Source organism: Arvicanthis niloticus, chromosome 30, assembly GCF_011762505.2.
Source record: "Arvicanthis niloticus isolate mArvNil1 chromosome 30, mArvNil1.pat.X, whole genome shotgun sequence".
NCBI classification, from domain to species: domain Eukaryota; kingdom Metazoa; phylum Chordata; class Mammalia; order Rodentia; family Muridae; genus Arvicanthis; species Arvicanthis niloticus.
The window spans coordinates 7,042,770-7,054,710 of NC_133438.1; the positions used below are offsets into that span (position 1 = coordinate 7,042,770).

General features: G+C 50.6%; 1 protein-coding gene across 1 annotated transcript; it reads left to right on the top strand.

The window, feature by feature from the left end:
- Window positions 1-24: 24 nt before the first annotated feature.
- Window positions 25-11,789, top strand: Tmc4 (transmembrane channel like 4). The gene is made up of 15 exons (XM_076927798.1): window positions 25-181; window positions 843-1,044; window positions 1,973-2,118; window positions 2,747-2,979; window positions 3,121-3,242; window positions 6,420-6,567; window positions 7,093-7,260; window positions 7,477-7,640; window positions 8,245-8,371; window positions 8,610-8,707; window positions 9,923-10,106; window positions 10,421-10,551; window positions 10,644-10,799; window positions 11,377-11,455; window positions 11,556-11,789. Exons 1-15 carry the CDS (start codon window positions 112-114, stop codon window positions 11,622-11,624), a joined length of 2,097 nt encoding a protein of 698 aa, XP_076783913.1. The 5' UTR covers window positions 25-111; the 3' UTR covers window positions 11,625-11,789.
- The last annotated feature ends 152 nt before the right edge of the window (window positions 11,790-11,941 follow it).

Below are 11,941 nucleotides of genomic sequence, written 5' to 3' on the forward strand. Positions count from 1 at the left end.
GTGGCCAGGTGCAGACCTGCAGCAGGCCCCTCCCTCACCTAGGGCAGTCCCCGCCCTGGGGGCCTCTAGAGACGGAAACAACTGTGCAGAAAATACAGTTCATCCACAAACATGGAAGAAAGTCCCAGGGAAGCCTGGGGCCAATCCCCAGCCTGGTCTAGCTCCCGGAAAGCCAGAACAGGTAGGAGAGAGTCCTGAAAAGTCAAGTCCATTCATAAAAGAGGAAGCCGAGTTCCTGAACCTGAGAACAGAAGCGGTATTTCATTTCCTAGATTTCCTGAGAAGGAAACTCAGATCTCCCGAAGAAGAACAGTACAGAGACCTAGTTACATGTAGTCTTGGAGGAAAGAGTCAGGGATTGGGTCCCTAATATCAGACATGTGAGGGGCCAGGGTTCCAAGCTCATCAGTAAGAGAAGAGGAAGTTGTTGAAGTTTGGGTTCACACTTAGGGTAGAAGGGATATGGGAGTTCATACCTAGAAACTTTGGGAGGAGAGTCTAGGGCCTTGAACCCCAATTTGAACGAGAAATGAGATCTATAGCCCTGGGTCTGAGGAAAGAGTCTGGACTCCTGGGTCTCAGGGAGGTGGCCTGAGGCCTGTATCCCTGCTTCTGAGAGAATGGGCTGGGGCCTGGAGCCCTGTATCTGAAGAAGAAGGCTGGGGCATGGGCTCCTGGGCCTGAGGAAGAAGGCTGGGGCCTGGATCCAGAGTCAGGGAGATGGCCTGAGGCCTGTACCCTTCGTCTGAGAAAGGCTAGGCTGGGGCCTGGACTCTGGGTCTGAGGAGAAAGGATTGTAGCCTGGACTCCTCTGTCTTCCAATTCTTTGTTTTCATGCCCAGGCCCATCACTGGCCTCTGTGCTGAATGATCTCCCCAGTGCTGCTACGCTTCGATACCGTGGTCCTGGTGTGCTCCCTTGGGGGACACTGGATGAAGATGATGATGGAGGAAGAAGCCTTCAGGCCTTTGCGGAAACTGCCCAAATGGAATCTCACCCTTCCCGGGAACTTCCCTGGCCTATGCAGGCAAGGCGGGCACACAGGTGAGCACCTCTTTTCTGACACACCCTCCTATCGGGTAACTTCTTTCCTGATTCCAGTGGGTTTTCCTCTTTACTGCCTTGCCACCAGCCCGGTAGGGTTGGCCTGGGCCTGCTCTAAACCTTGTATTAAGAGGTCCAGGAAGACATAATCATTTTTTATTTGTGTTCCTTCCCCTTCTCCCAAACTTCCTTCTTGGTGTTCTGTTTTATCTGTTTTTTCTTTTCTACGTGTGTGTGTGTGTCTGTGTGTGTGTGTGTGTGTGTGTGTGTGTGTGTGTGTGTGTGTATGTGTCCCTAAGAGCATGCGTGCGTGTGGCACAGTTTTCTGTGAAGCTCAGGGCACAACTTGAAGGAGTCAGTTCTCTCTCTACCATCTGAGTCTCAGGGATCACACTCGAGTTTTGAGTTGGTCACAAATGCCCTTACTTGCCAGCCATTTTGTTTTGTTTTGTTAAGACAAAAACAGAGTGAGGGTCGCACTCTGTAACCCAGGCAGGTGAAAAGCACTATTTATCCCATATTTATCCCAAGCTGACCTCTAATTTGCACTAATCCTTCTGACCTCTTCTCCCACTTGAGGGGACTACAATCAATAATGGTGCACCACACTAGACTCCTTCCTTTTCTTTCAAAAGCATGTCACTAATCTGCCAGCCTGTCCTGGGACTCTCAGTTCCCCTGCCTCAGCCTCACTGTTGGGATTACAAGCATATACTACTATACAGGGCTTTATCATTATTTTATGTCTGGCTTCTTATGTGTAATTAGATTTGATTTCCTTTTAATTGCTAAAGAGTATTCCACTTTATGGATACAGTATGCCACAATGTCTGTCTCATTATATCGAGTTGTTTCTGTCTTTGGGTGGTTCCCAGTTTGTAGTTTCCAAGCCCTTCATTTTCTGACTCTGACTCTGCTTTCTTTCCAGGAAGAGCCAGGCTAGAGAGCAGGTAGCTCCTGGCTCTGAATCTAGGGCTGCCTACTGGACCCGACAGCTTTCCAGGACCAAGGGGAAAATGAAAGAAGGCTTTCAAACTATACAGCCCTGGGCGTGGACACTGAAGAAAATTGGGGGTGTGCTGGGCTTTAAAGGAAGAGGCCTGGGGCCTGGACTCCTGGGGTCCAAGGCTAGAGTGTGGTTTCCTGGGTCTAACAGGAGGTGGGGTGGAGATTACCCCTGGGCCTTAGGGAAAAGAACTGGGTCCTGCACCCCTGGTCTGGAGGATGAAGGCTCTGAATCAGGAAGAGGGCTGGAGTCTGGGATTCTGGGTCTGAAGAAGGGGGCTGGTTCCTGGACTCTAGGATCAGGCCAAGTGACGGCTGTTATATAGACTCCTGGGTCTGAGGGAGGAGGGTTGGGTCTGAGGAAGGAGGATTGGGTCTGAGGGAGGAGGGTTGGGTCTGAGGGAGGAGGGTTGGGTCTGAGGGAGGAGGATTGGGTCTGAGGGAGGAGGGTTGGATCTGAGGGAGGAGGATTGGGTCTGAGGGAGGAGGGTTGGGTCTGAGGGAGGAGGGTTGGGTCTGAGGGAGGAGGGTTGGGTCTGAGGGAGGAGGATTGGGTCTGAGGGAGGAGGGTTGGGTCTGAGGGAGGAGGGTTGGGTCTGAGGGAGGAGGGTTGGGTCTGAGAGGAGGGCTGAGACCAGGACTCTGGGTCAGAACTGCGCTGGTGAGGAACCTGAGGCCACTCTGCTGCCCTCTGCAGGCCAGTTTGGAGCAGGCACTGAGTCCTACTTCTCCCTGCTGCGCTTCCTGCTCTTTCTCAACCTGGTGGCATCTGTGATTGAAGTCTGCATGAAGTTGATCCCCGCCTGGTTGGAAGGGGCTCCCCCAGGTCCCCCTGGCCCTAACATCTCCTCACCCTGTGGTTCCTATATTCCACACACTCACGGCCTGGTGGCCTTCCCCACCCAGCTCTTCAACTTACTCTCTGGAGAGGTGGGTGCCATGGTCCCCAGAGGAACCGCCTTACTTTTGAAGCCTGGTGTCCTGGATGACACGTTGTACAGATGAACTAGCTCCCTGATCTTTACCTCTGCCAGCCCCACTATGACCTGTGCTCTGCCTCTTCCTCCCCAGGGTTACCTAGAGTGGTCCCCTCTGTTCTATGGGTTCTACCCACCCCGATCGAACCTGGCCATCACCTACCTGTGCTCCGTCTTTGCCATCGGCCTCATCTACTTGCTGTTCATCCTACACCGGTTAGTGATGCCCACATCCTGATTCTGATAGGAAGCAGGGGAGACTGGAGGTGGTAGAGGCCCCTCCCCCAGGAGTTATTTCTTCAACATTGATCTGTTTTAAAGCCAGGTATGGAGGTCCAAGCCTTCAGTCTCCTCACTCAGGAGGCTGAGGCAGGATGATTATTGTGAGTTCGAGATCAGCCTAGGCTACAGAGTAAGTTGAAGGCTGCCCTGAGCTACACAGAAAGATCTTGTCTGGCTGAGCATTCCTTGGTAGAGGTGGTAGATTTCTGAGTTCAGTGCCAGCCTGATCTACATAGAGAGACCCTATCTCAAAAAGAAAAGGAAGGAAGGAAGGGAGGGAGGAAGGAAGGAAGAAAGGAAGGAAAGAGTGAGTGACTGAGTGAACATAAAACAAGAAGTCCCCTGCCTCCAGCTTATCTAGTTGTAGCCCAAAGTGGGGCGGTTTAATAAGCACATGAAAGCCTGTTTAGAAGGTGTGTAATTATCATCCTGGTGCTTGGGAAGCGGAGGCCGGCAGGTTACTCAAGGCTCCATCTCAAAATAGCCAATGATATCAAGAACACCAGGAACACTAGGCTGGCAAGATTTTGCAGTGGATGGGGACATTTTCTGCCATGCCTGAGAAGCTGAGTTCCTTTCCCAGAACCCCCCATAGTAAGGGAAGGAAGCCAACTCCTCCACAGGTTCTGTTCCGAGCACCGCGCACACGGCATGGCACACTGATGTCATCACGCAGACACACAAGCGCTCCAAACAAGTAAATGTAAAAAGAGAACAGAGAATTAGCATGCTAAGCCTACTGGCATGGTTCCTGTCTATAATCCCAGAACTTGGGAGGTGGGGGCCGGAGGAACAGGAACTCTAGATGATCCTTGGCTGCAGAGTGAGCTCGAGGCTAACTTGGGTTATGTGAAACCTTGTGTCCTGCTTTTGCCCTTTACATAAATGGAGGGTCTGAGTATATTGTGAGGGAGAGCACCGGGGAATTCTTATCAGCTATGGGAGGGCTGTAGAAGATAGAAGTTAAGACTCACCCCCTGTGGAGGACTGTTGTTGTTGTTTGTTTTGATAGAAGCATGCTGTAGTTTAGGCTGACCTCAAATCTGTCCTGTTGGTTCGACTGGGCTTAAACTCAGCAATCCTCCTGCCTCAGCCTCCTGAGGATTACAGACATATACCTGTGTGCCTGTGGTGTGTGTGTAGGGGGGCGGGTGCTGGGGATGGAATCTGGGGTCCTCATGTATGCTAGGCAATTGCTCTACCACAGAACTACTCCCACACCCCCAGGCTCTGAGGTAACTTTTAGATAGATGTACAAAGGAAATACGGAGCGAGTATTTATTTGGGGATGTGGACACTGCAAAGGGTGAACACTAGAGAGAGATTGTCTCCCTCATGCTCTCGCAGATGGGGATGGAATCCAGGGATTTCAAGCTTGCTAGGCAAGAGCTCGGCCACTGAGCTAAATCCCTAACACTGAGAACGGGATTTGAACTGGCATTCAGATATGACTGGGAGATCCCCAAGGAGGGAAACCAAGTATTTTAAAGGGTGTTAGAGGTGAGGGCTGTGGATGTAAAACTGGATGGGGCCATGCTCCCAAACTGTGAAAAGCTATTTTAAAAATTGTCTCCTGATTGCCAGGCATTTTTTTCAGCTTGCAACCCTGAAGGAGGACACAAGCTATAAGATAGACTATTTAATAATGAACAGAAATAAATTATGAACAAGTATAAAACATGAATAAAAGGACCTGGGAGCCCAGGCCTATACTAGGTAGGCAGGCATTATGATTTTGAGGCTAGCTTTACCCTCATAGTGAGACTTTGTCTCAAAAAATAAAGCAGCCAGGCAGTGGCTTTATTCCCAGCACTTGAGAGGCAGGTGGATCTCTGATTCGAGGCTAGCCTGGTCTACAGAATGAGTTCCAGGAAGCCCATGGAAGATCTGGGTATGACAACAATACACATCTGAAGCCCCAGCTCTGGGGGCTAGGGGAAGGCAACAGAAACAAGAGGATCCAGGGACTCACTGGCCAGCCAGTCTATCCTAAAGGGTGAATTCCACGTTCAGTGAACTAGTTCATTTGAAAAACAAAATGGAGAATGACAGAGGAGGACACCTAGTGTATATCTCTGGCCTCCAAACACACACACACACACACACACACACACACAATCTCACCATGTACTTATGCATACAGCACACGCACACACATATTCCCAGGGTACTTATACACTCATGCATACACTAAACACGCACGTACCTTGCTGGCTGGTTGTCAGGAAGATACTTAAATATTGGGAGCTGGGCCAGGCAATGGTGGTGCATGCCTTTAATCCCAGCACTTGGGAGGCAGAGGCAGGCGGATTTCTGAGTTCAAGGCCAGCCTGGTCTACAGAGTGAGTTCCAGGATAGCCAGGACTACACAGAGAAACCCTGTCTTGAAAAAACAAAACAAAACAAAACAAAAAAAATATTGGGAGCTGGGAGAAGCTCTAGGATAGTTTCTTTTAAATATAAAAATTCCTTCTGATTTGCATGAAAAGGATGTTGCTTCGGGTTCACATACTGAGACTAGAATCTCTAAAGATGCAGAGGTCAGGTAGGAGCACTCCCTACTTGTCCAGGGGAGCAAGGAGACGTTACTGAAGGTAGACATGGTCTCTCTGTCCATTTGTAGTTTTCTCTTCTTTTTGTTCTCATCCTTCCCTCCTACCCAATCAGTCTCTCTAGGTCTTTGCCCACCTCTCAAACACTTGTCTGAATGGGCAGTTCCAGGCAGTCACTATGTTACCCTGTACACCTCCCTGTGTATCCAGGAGGACCCTTGAACTTGCAGAAATCCTCCTGACTCAGCTTCTTTTGTGCGGGGATTTTAAGTGCATGCTGTTAGGCCAGCTCACCTCTTCTCTACAATGTATTTTTCGTTCGTTCTTCTCTTGTCTCTTCTTCCTAGGCCTCTTTCCTCTGGGGATCTGGCAGTGTCTCCTGAGTTCTTCTGTCCCTTTAGGGTGTCCGCTTCCCAGATCTCTTAGCCTTTGGTTCCAAAGACTTTGTATGTGTAACTATCTGAATTCAGCGGGTGGCACCTGGTCACAGGATTTTGGGTTTGTGTTCCATAAGTAAGGTTGCCCCCACCAACACTTCTCCGGTGCTCTGTTCTTTCAGCTCGGCGTCCGGGTTGAAGGAGACACTGTTAGCCGAGTCAGACATTCTGACCAGCTACAGTCACCGAGTGTTCTCAGCTTGGAATTTTGGCCTCTGCGGGGACGTCCACGTGCGGCTCCGTCAGCGCATCATTTTGTATGAACTGCAGGTGTGCTCGGGGAGGCAGCGCTACCACTAACTGAGGACCAGACAAGACCCAACTAAGATGAGGAGCAAGGCATTGCTAAGAGACAGAGCTAAGCAGAAGCCAGGCTGGGAATGTCTGCCGTGGAGGGGACTGAGGGGGTGGGAAAGTCGGGGACTGGGACGTGGAATTTGTTTAGGAAAGGAATGGAACCTAAGACCGATCCCAAGTGAAGTGGGGGCGTGGCTTCAAAACGGCGAACTAGCTGGGAGTCTCAGAGGAGGAGGATCCGGGGGTTCTATGTTGGGCTAAAAAAGAGTAGGCCTTGGACAGAAGGCAGGGCGAGGTTTGAAGTTCTGGGTTGAACTAAGGAGTGGCTGACCTGGGATGCAAGTCCAGACTTCGGAGGGCCAGGGGCCAAGAACTAAATGGTTCCACCCACGGACAGCCCTGGAGAGTATGGAACAAGGAGAGGGCTAGATCGGTTTAATCTGAAGAAAAGTCAAGCCTGAAGGAATGAATCCCAGCAGCAGTCCCTATTGGCCTTAGGTGGACTTAGAAGAAGCAGTAGTCCGGCGCCGTGCTGCGGAGCAGACGCTGGGCCAGCGAGCCAAGGTGTGGTCGGTGAGGGCGCTGCTCAACGTGCTGGTCCTCGCGCTCCTCGGGGCAGCCTTCTATGGCATCTACTGGGCCACAGAGTTCACCTTGACACTGCAGGTGCAGAGGGTCTTGGAGGAGGAGGGTCTTTGGGTCCTAGACCTCACATCTCCACAGGTGAAGAAGCCCTGTGGGAGTGAACTGGGGTCTAGAATTCCTGGGATTTTAAGTGGCTTGGGAAAGGGAAGGTATTGAGCCTAGGATTTTAGGGTCTTTTAAGATAAGAAGAGGTGGACTCTCAGCTCGCTTCTTTCCTTCTTCCATACTCCCTTTCAGGAGACACCCCTTGTCCAACAGACTCCACTGTTCAAGCTTCTGGTGAATTATCTTCCATCTATCTTCATTTCCGTGTTCAACTTTGTGCTGCCTCCTGTGTTCAAGTTCATTGCCTCACTAGAGGGCTACACCCGCAGCCATCAGATCGTCATGATCCTGCTTAGGTTCTGGACTCATGGGATGGGGTGGGGTGGGGTGGGGTGGGGTGGGATGGGGTGGGGTGGAGTGGGATGGGGTGGGGTGGGGTAGGGTGGGGTGGGGTGGGATGGGGTGGGGTGGGATGGGGTGGGATGGGGTGGGATGGGGTGGGGTAGGGTGGGGTGGGGTGGGGTGGGATGGGGTGGGGTGGGATGGGAGTGCAGGGAGAAGGGGGAAAAGAACAGGCAGAGAAGTAAGCTGGTGAGATGCCTCAGAGGACAAAGGTGCTTACTGTGCAAGTCTGGTGACCTGAGTTCATCCCCGGAACCAGTGTAAAGGCAAAAGGAGAAAAACGACTGCACTATGGCACATATGTCATATTTGTCACTTATTTACACACACACACACACACACACACACACACACACGCGAGTGAGACAGGGAAGTCCCATGCATATGAAATCCAGGGAGTTCTGGTTTCAAACCCTGACTCTCAGACTCAGTTCCTTCCTCTGTGAAAAGTGTGTGTGTGGGGGGGGTGGGGGGGTAGGGAAAACATAAAGTGGGGGAGATCATGAGTGTGTATCCAGAAGGAGGCACTCCATCAGTGTGAGTCCCTTCATCTTGCAGGACTGTGTTTTTGCGTCTGGCCTCCCTGGTGTTCCTTCTGTTCTCTCTGTGGAATCAGATCACGTGTGGGGGAAACAGGGAGGCAGAAGGATGCAAGGCTTGTGGCTACAATTACAAAGAAATTCCGGTGAGAATGCTGTGGGTGTACAGGTAGCCATCTTGGGCCTAGAGGTAGGGATCACTGAACTGGGTGGACCGTTCCTTGGTTGGAAAGACGCTGCACATGGCGTGAATGCTCATAGACGGTGAGGTGCCCACCCACACAATTCATGAGTGGGGTTCTGATGTTTGCTGCCAATTTGGAGCCTCGGATGCTTGAGCCTCCAGGCAGGAGAGGCTGATCTACCAATTTCTTACTTCTTCAGTGCTGGGAAACTCGGCTGGGCCAGGAGATGTACAAACTTGTGCTCTTTGATCTGCTGATGGGCCTGTTGGTCACGCTGTTGGTCCAGTTTCCTAGGAAGTAAGTGTCCTGCCCTTCTTGGTAGTCCTGCCCCTATTAGAGCAGCCCCACTCCTGTGGAATTGTTCTTATATTTTGCTCCACCTGTTTTCTTTTCTTTTTAACTGAGGTCTTTGCATAAGCAAGGCAGTTTGTCACTGAGCTAGATACCCCCAGCCGTCTTTATAATCTTGTTTCTCTTATTTATTGGTGTGCGTGTATGTCTTTTTGTGAACATATGTTCTGTGCTTGTGGGGGGGGGTGTCAGAAGAACGCTTTGTATGTCTTCCTCTATCATTCTCTGCCTATTCCTTTGAGACAGGGTCTCTCTCCCTGAACCTGGAACTCACAGCCAAAAAGCCGCAGCAATCTTATCTCTGGTCTTCTTGGTACTGGGGTTACGAGTATGCCAGGATGTCTGAATTCTGGGATTTTTAAATCTGGTTCTCCTGATTGTCCAGCAAATGCTCTTAACTGCTGAGCCATCTCTGTGAGTGAGTGTGTGTGTGTGTGTGTGTGTGTGTGTGTGTGTGTGTGTAAAGACAGGGTCTCTACACAGCCCTGGCTGTCCTGGAACTGACTCTGGCCTTGAACTCACAAAGATCCTTGTGCCTCTGTCTCCCAAGTGCTGGAAATAAAGGTGTGTGCCACCATGTCTGCCTCAGTAAGGCTCTTAACCACAGATCATCTCTCCCATCCCCTCTTTGTCTTCCCCAGACACTGGCTGACTGTAGTTTAGGCTGGCCTGGAACTGGTGATCTAGCCTCCCTAGGACTCTGATTACCAGTACAAGCCATCACATCACATCCAGCCTCCCACCCACTTTTTAAACCCAGTTCTTCCTTTGTCCTTATGTAATCCCACCCCCTATTTTTTGGTTACTTCTCCCTAACTCAATTCCTACCATCTTTGTTTGTTTGTTACCAAGACAGGGTTTGGTAACCTGTGAAGCCCTTGGCTATCCTGGAACTCACTCTGTAGACCAGGCTAGCCTCAAACTCAGAGATCCAATCTACCTCTGCCTCCTGAGTGCTGGGATTAAAGGCTTGCACCACTACCACCCAGTATCTTACTGTTTCAGGCCAGCTAACTATAAGATCAGGCTTGTCCTGGAACATATCTCACAGACTTAAAAACTTCAGCTAGCTCCTCAAAAGCCTTTTCAAAAGAATGGGCTGGGTGGTAGGGTTAGGGAAACCAAAAGGCAGGCCTATGACTGTCCCACCCTGCCCTTCAGGATACTCTGTGGCCTCTGTCCTGGGGCATTGGGTCGTCTGTCGGGAACTCTGGAGTTCCAGGTGCCCGACGAGGTGCTGGGACTCATCTATGCTCAGACCGTGGTCTGGGTAGGAAGCTTTTTCTGCCCTTTACTACCTTTGATCAACACCGCCAAGTTCCTCATACTTTTCTGTCTGAAGAAGGTGAGTCTGAGGAGTTCCTAGGGTCTGAGCTGACAGGTGTTGGAGGCTGTACTCCTGGGCTAGGGAAAGGAGGATAGATACCAGGGCCTCTGATTACTATGCCCTGAGGGAGGAAGGAGGGAGCTGGAAGTCGGAGTCCTAGGTTTAGAGGAGGAGGAATCTGGGATATTCTGATTTTTAAGACTAAAAACAGGTGTCCCAGAGATCTGGGCCTTGCCCCCAAAGGAGGCCAAAGGTCCAAGATCGAAAACAAGGAAAAGCAAAGAATTGACTCTCTTGAGTCTCAACTCTATTTCCTCACCTCTCCCCACCAGATAACGCTCTTCTCCATCTACTCACCGGCTTCCCACACCTTCCGAGCATCCACAGCCAACTTCTTCTTCCCCCTGGTACTTCTCGTGGGTCTGGCAATCTCTGCCGTTCCTGTACTTTACAGCATCTTCCTGTAAGTATGAGAGACTTCTGTTTCCCTTTGCATTCACCCACGGTTCTCACTATGACCCTACTTGATGGCATCAAATGTGTCTCCCCCTACAGGATCCCACCTTCTAAGCTGTGTGGCCCCTTCAGAGGGAAGTTGTCCATTTGGGCCCAGATCCCTGAGTCCATTGAGAGCCTTCCTCAGAGTGCCCAGAATTTTCTCTATTTTCTGGGAACCCAGGCTTTTACTGTACCCCTTCTGATCTTCTCTAGGTGAGCGGTCAGAGTTTGACTGTGTGTGATTTAGTGTTTGAAGCAGAAAGGAGTTGGGTGCCGGGCACCTGAGTGTTAGAGAGGATGGCTGGATGCCTGTGTACAGAGGAGGAGAAGTGGGGCTAGCCTGGATGCCTAGATCAAGAGCAAGAGAGTTGGAGTGTGAATGCTTAGGGTCTAAGAAAAGACATCTGGGTTTGGACTCCTAGGTCTGAGGAAGGAGGGTTAAAGGGTCTGAACTCTTGGGTCTGAGGTGAGAGGATAAAAACTGGCGTTCAGAGTCTCAAGAAGGATTTTAAGGGATTTGAGGATCCTGATATTGGTTCCTTTAATTTACTTATTCATTTAATTTTTATGTGTGTTGGTATTTGGACACTGTGTATGTCTGTGTGAAGTAATGAACTTGAATTACAATTGTAAACTGCCATGTGGGTGCTGGGAATTGAACCTGGGTCCTTTGGGTGCAGCCAATGCTTGGGTTACGAGCCATCTCTCCAGCCTCCTGATCCTGGTTTCTAAGGAGCCATATGATGAAGATGTTTTTTTCTAGAGTGATTTTCATTCCTGTCTTCCTTAGCATCCTGATGATGTATACCGTAGCCCTGGCTAACTGTTATGGACGCCTCATCTCTGAGCTGAAACGCCAGATAGAGATGGTGAGCCAGGCTGATTTCCCTGGGGAAGGGCTCTATGAGAACATGAAAGGGGAACATTGGTGAAGAGGTGTGCTTCACTTTCACTCCTTTTTGCCCACAGGAAGTGCAGAATAAAGTCTTCCTGGCCCAGCGAGCTGTGGCTCTGAGCTCAACGAATGGAGCTTCCTGATTAGTCTGGCTGGACCTTCAGCCCCTCAGACCCATCGTAAGCTTCAGTGACTTCATATATCAAGCGATGTGGCCCACTCATCTCTGGAACCAAATCCCACACCCTCTGCCACTCGAATGCCACACTCTCAATAACCGTATTAATAAACAACAGTCAAGGCCGCTATGCGTTTTGAAACCTCGTTCTGAAGCCGTGGATGGGGCTTGGGGAGGGGCCAGGTCCATGTCGGCCAGAAGAGCTTGGTTGAGTCTGCGTAAAGGGATAGACAGGCAAGGCAGGTCATCAACAGCTTCATCGGGCAGCGTCCGGGGTGGAGC

Bases quoted from the DNA above. Each gene is read 5' to 3' on its own strand.
- Tmc4 (XM_076927798.1), top strand. From the start codon at position 112: ATGGAAGAAAGTCCCAGGGAAGCCTGGGGCCAATCCCCAGCCTGGTCT. The intron at 2,980-3,120 runs GTGGGTGCCATG...CTTCCTCCCCAG, and splicing joins TCAACTTACTCTCTGGAGAG to GGTTACCTAGAGTGGTCCCC. The intron at 10,552-10,643 runs GTAAGTATGAGA...CTCCCCCTACAG, and splicing joins GTACTTTACAGCATCTTCCT to GATCCCACCTTCTAAGCTGT.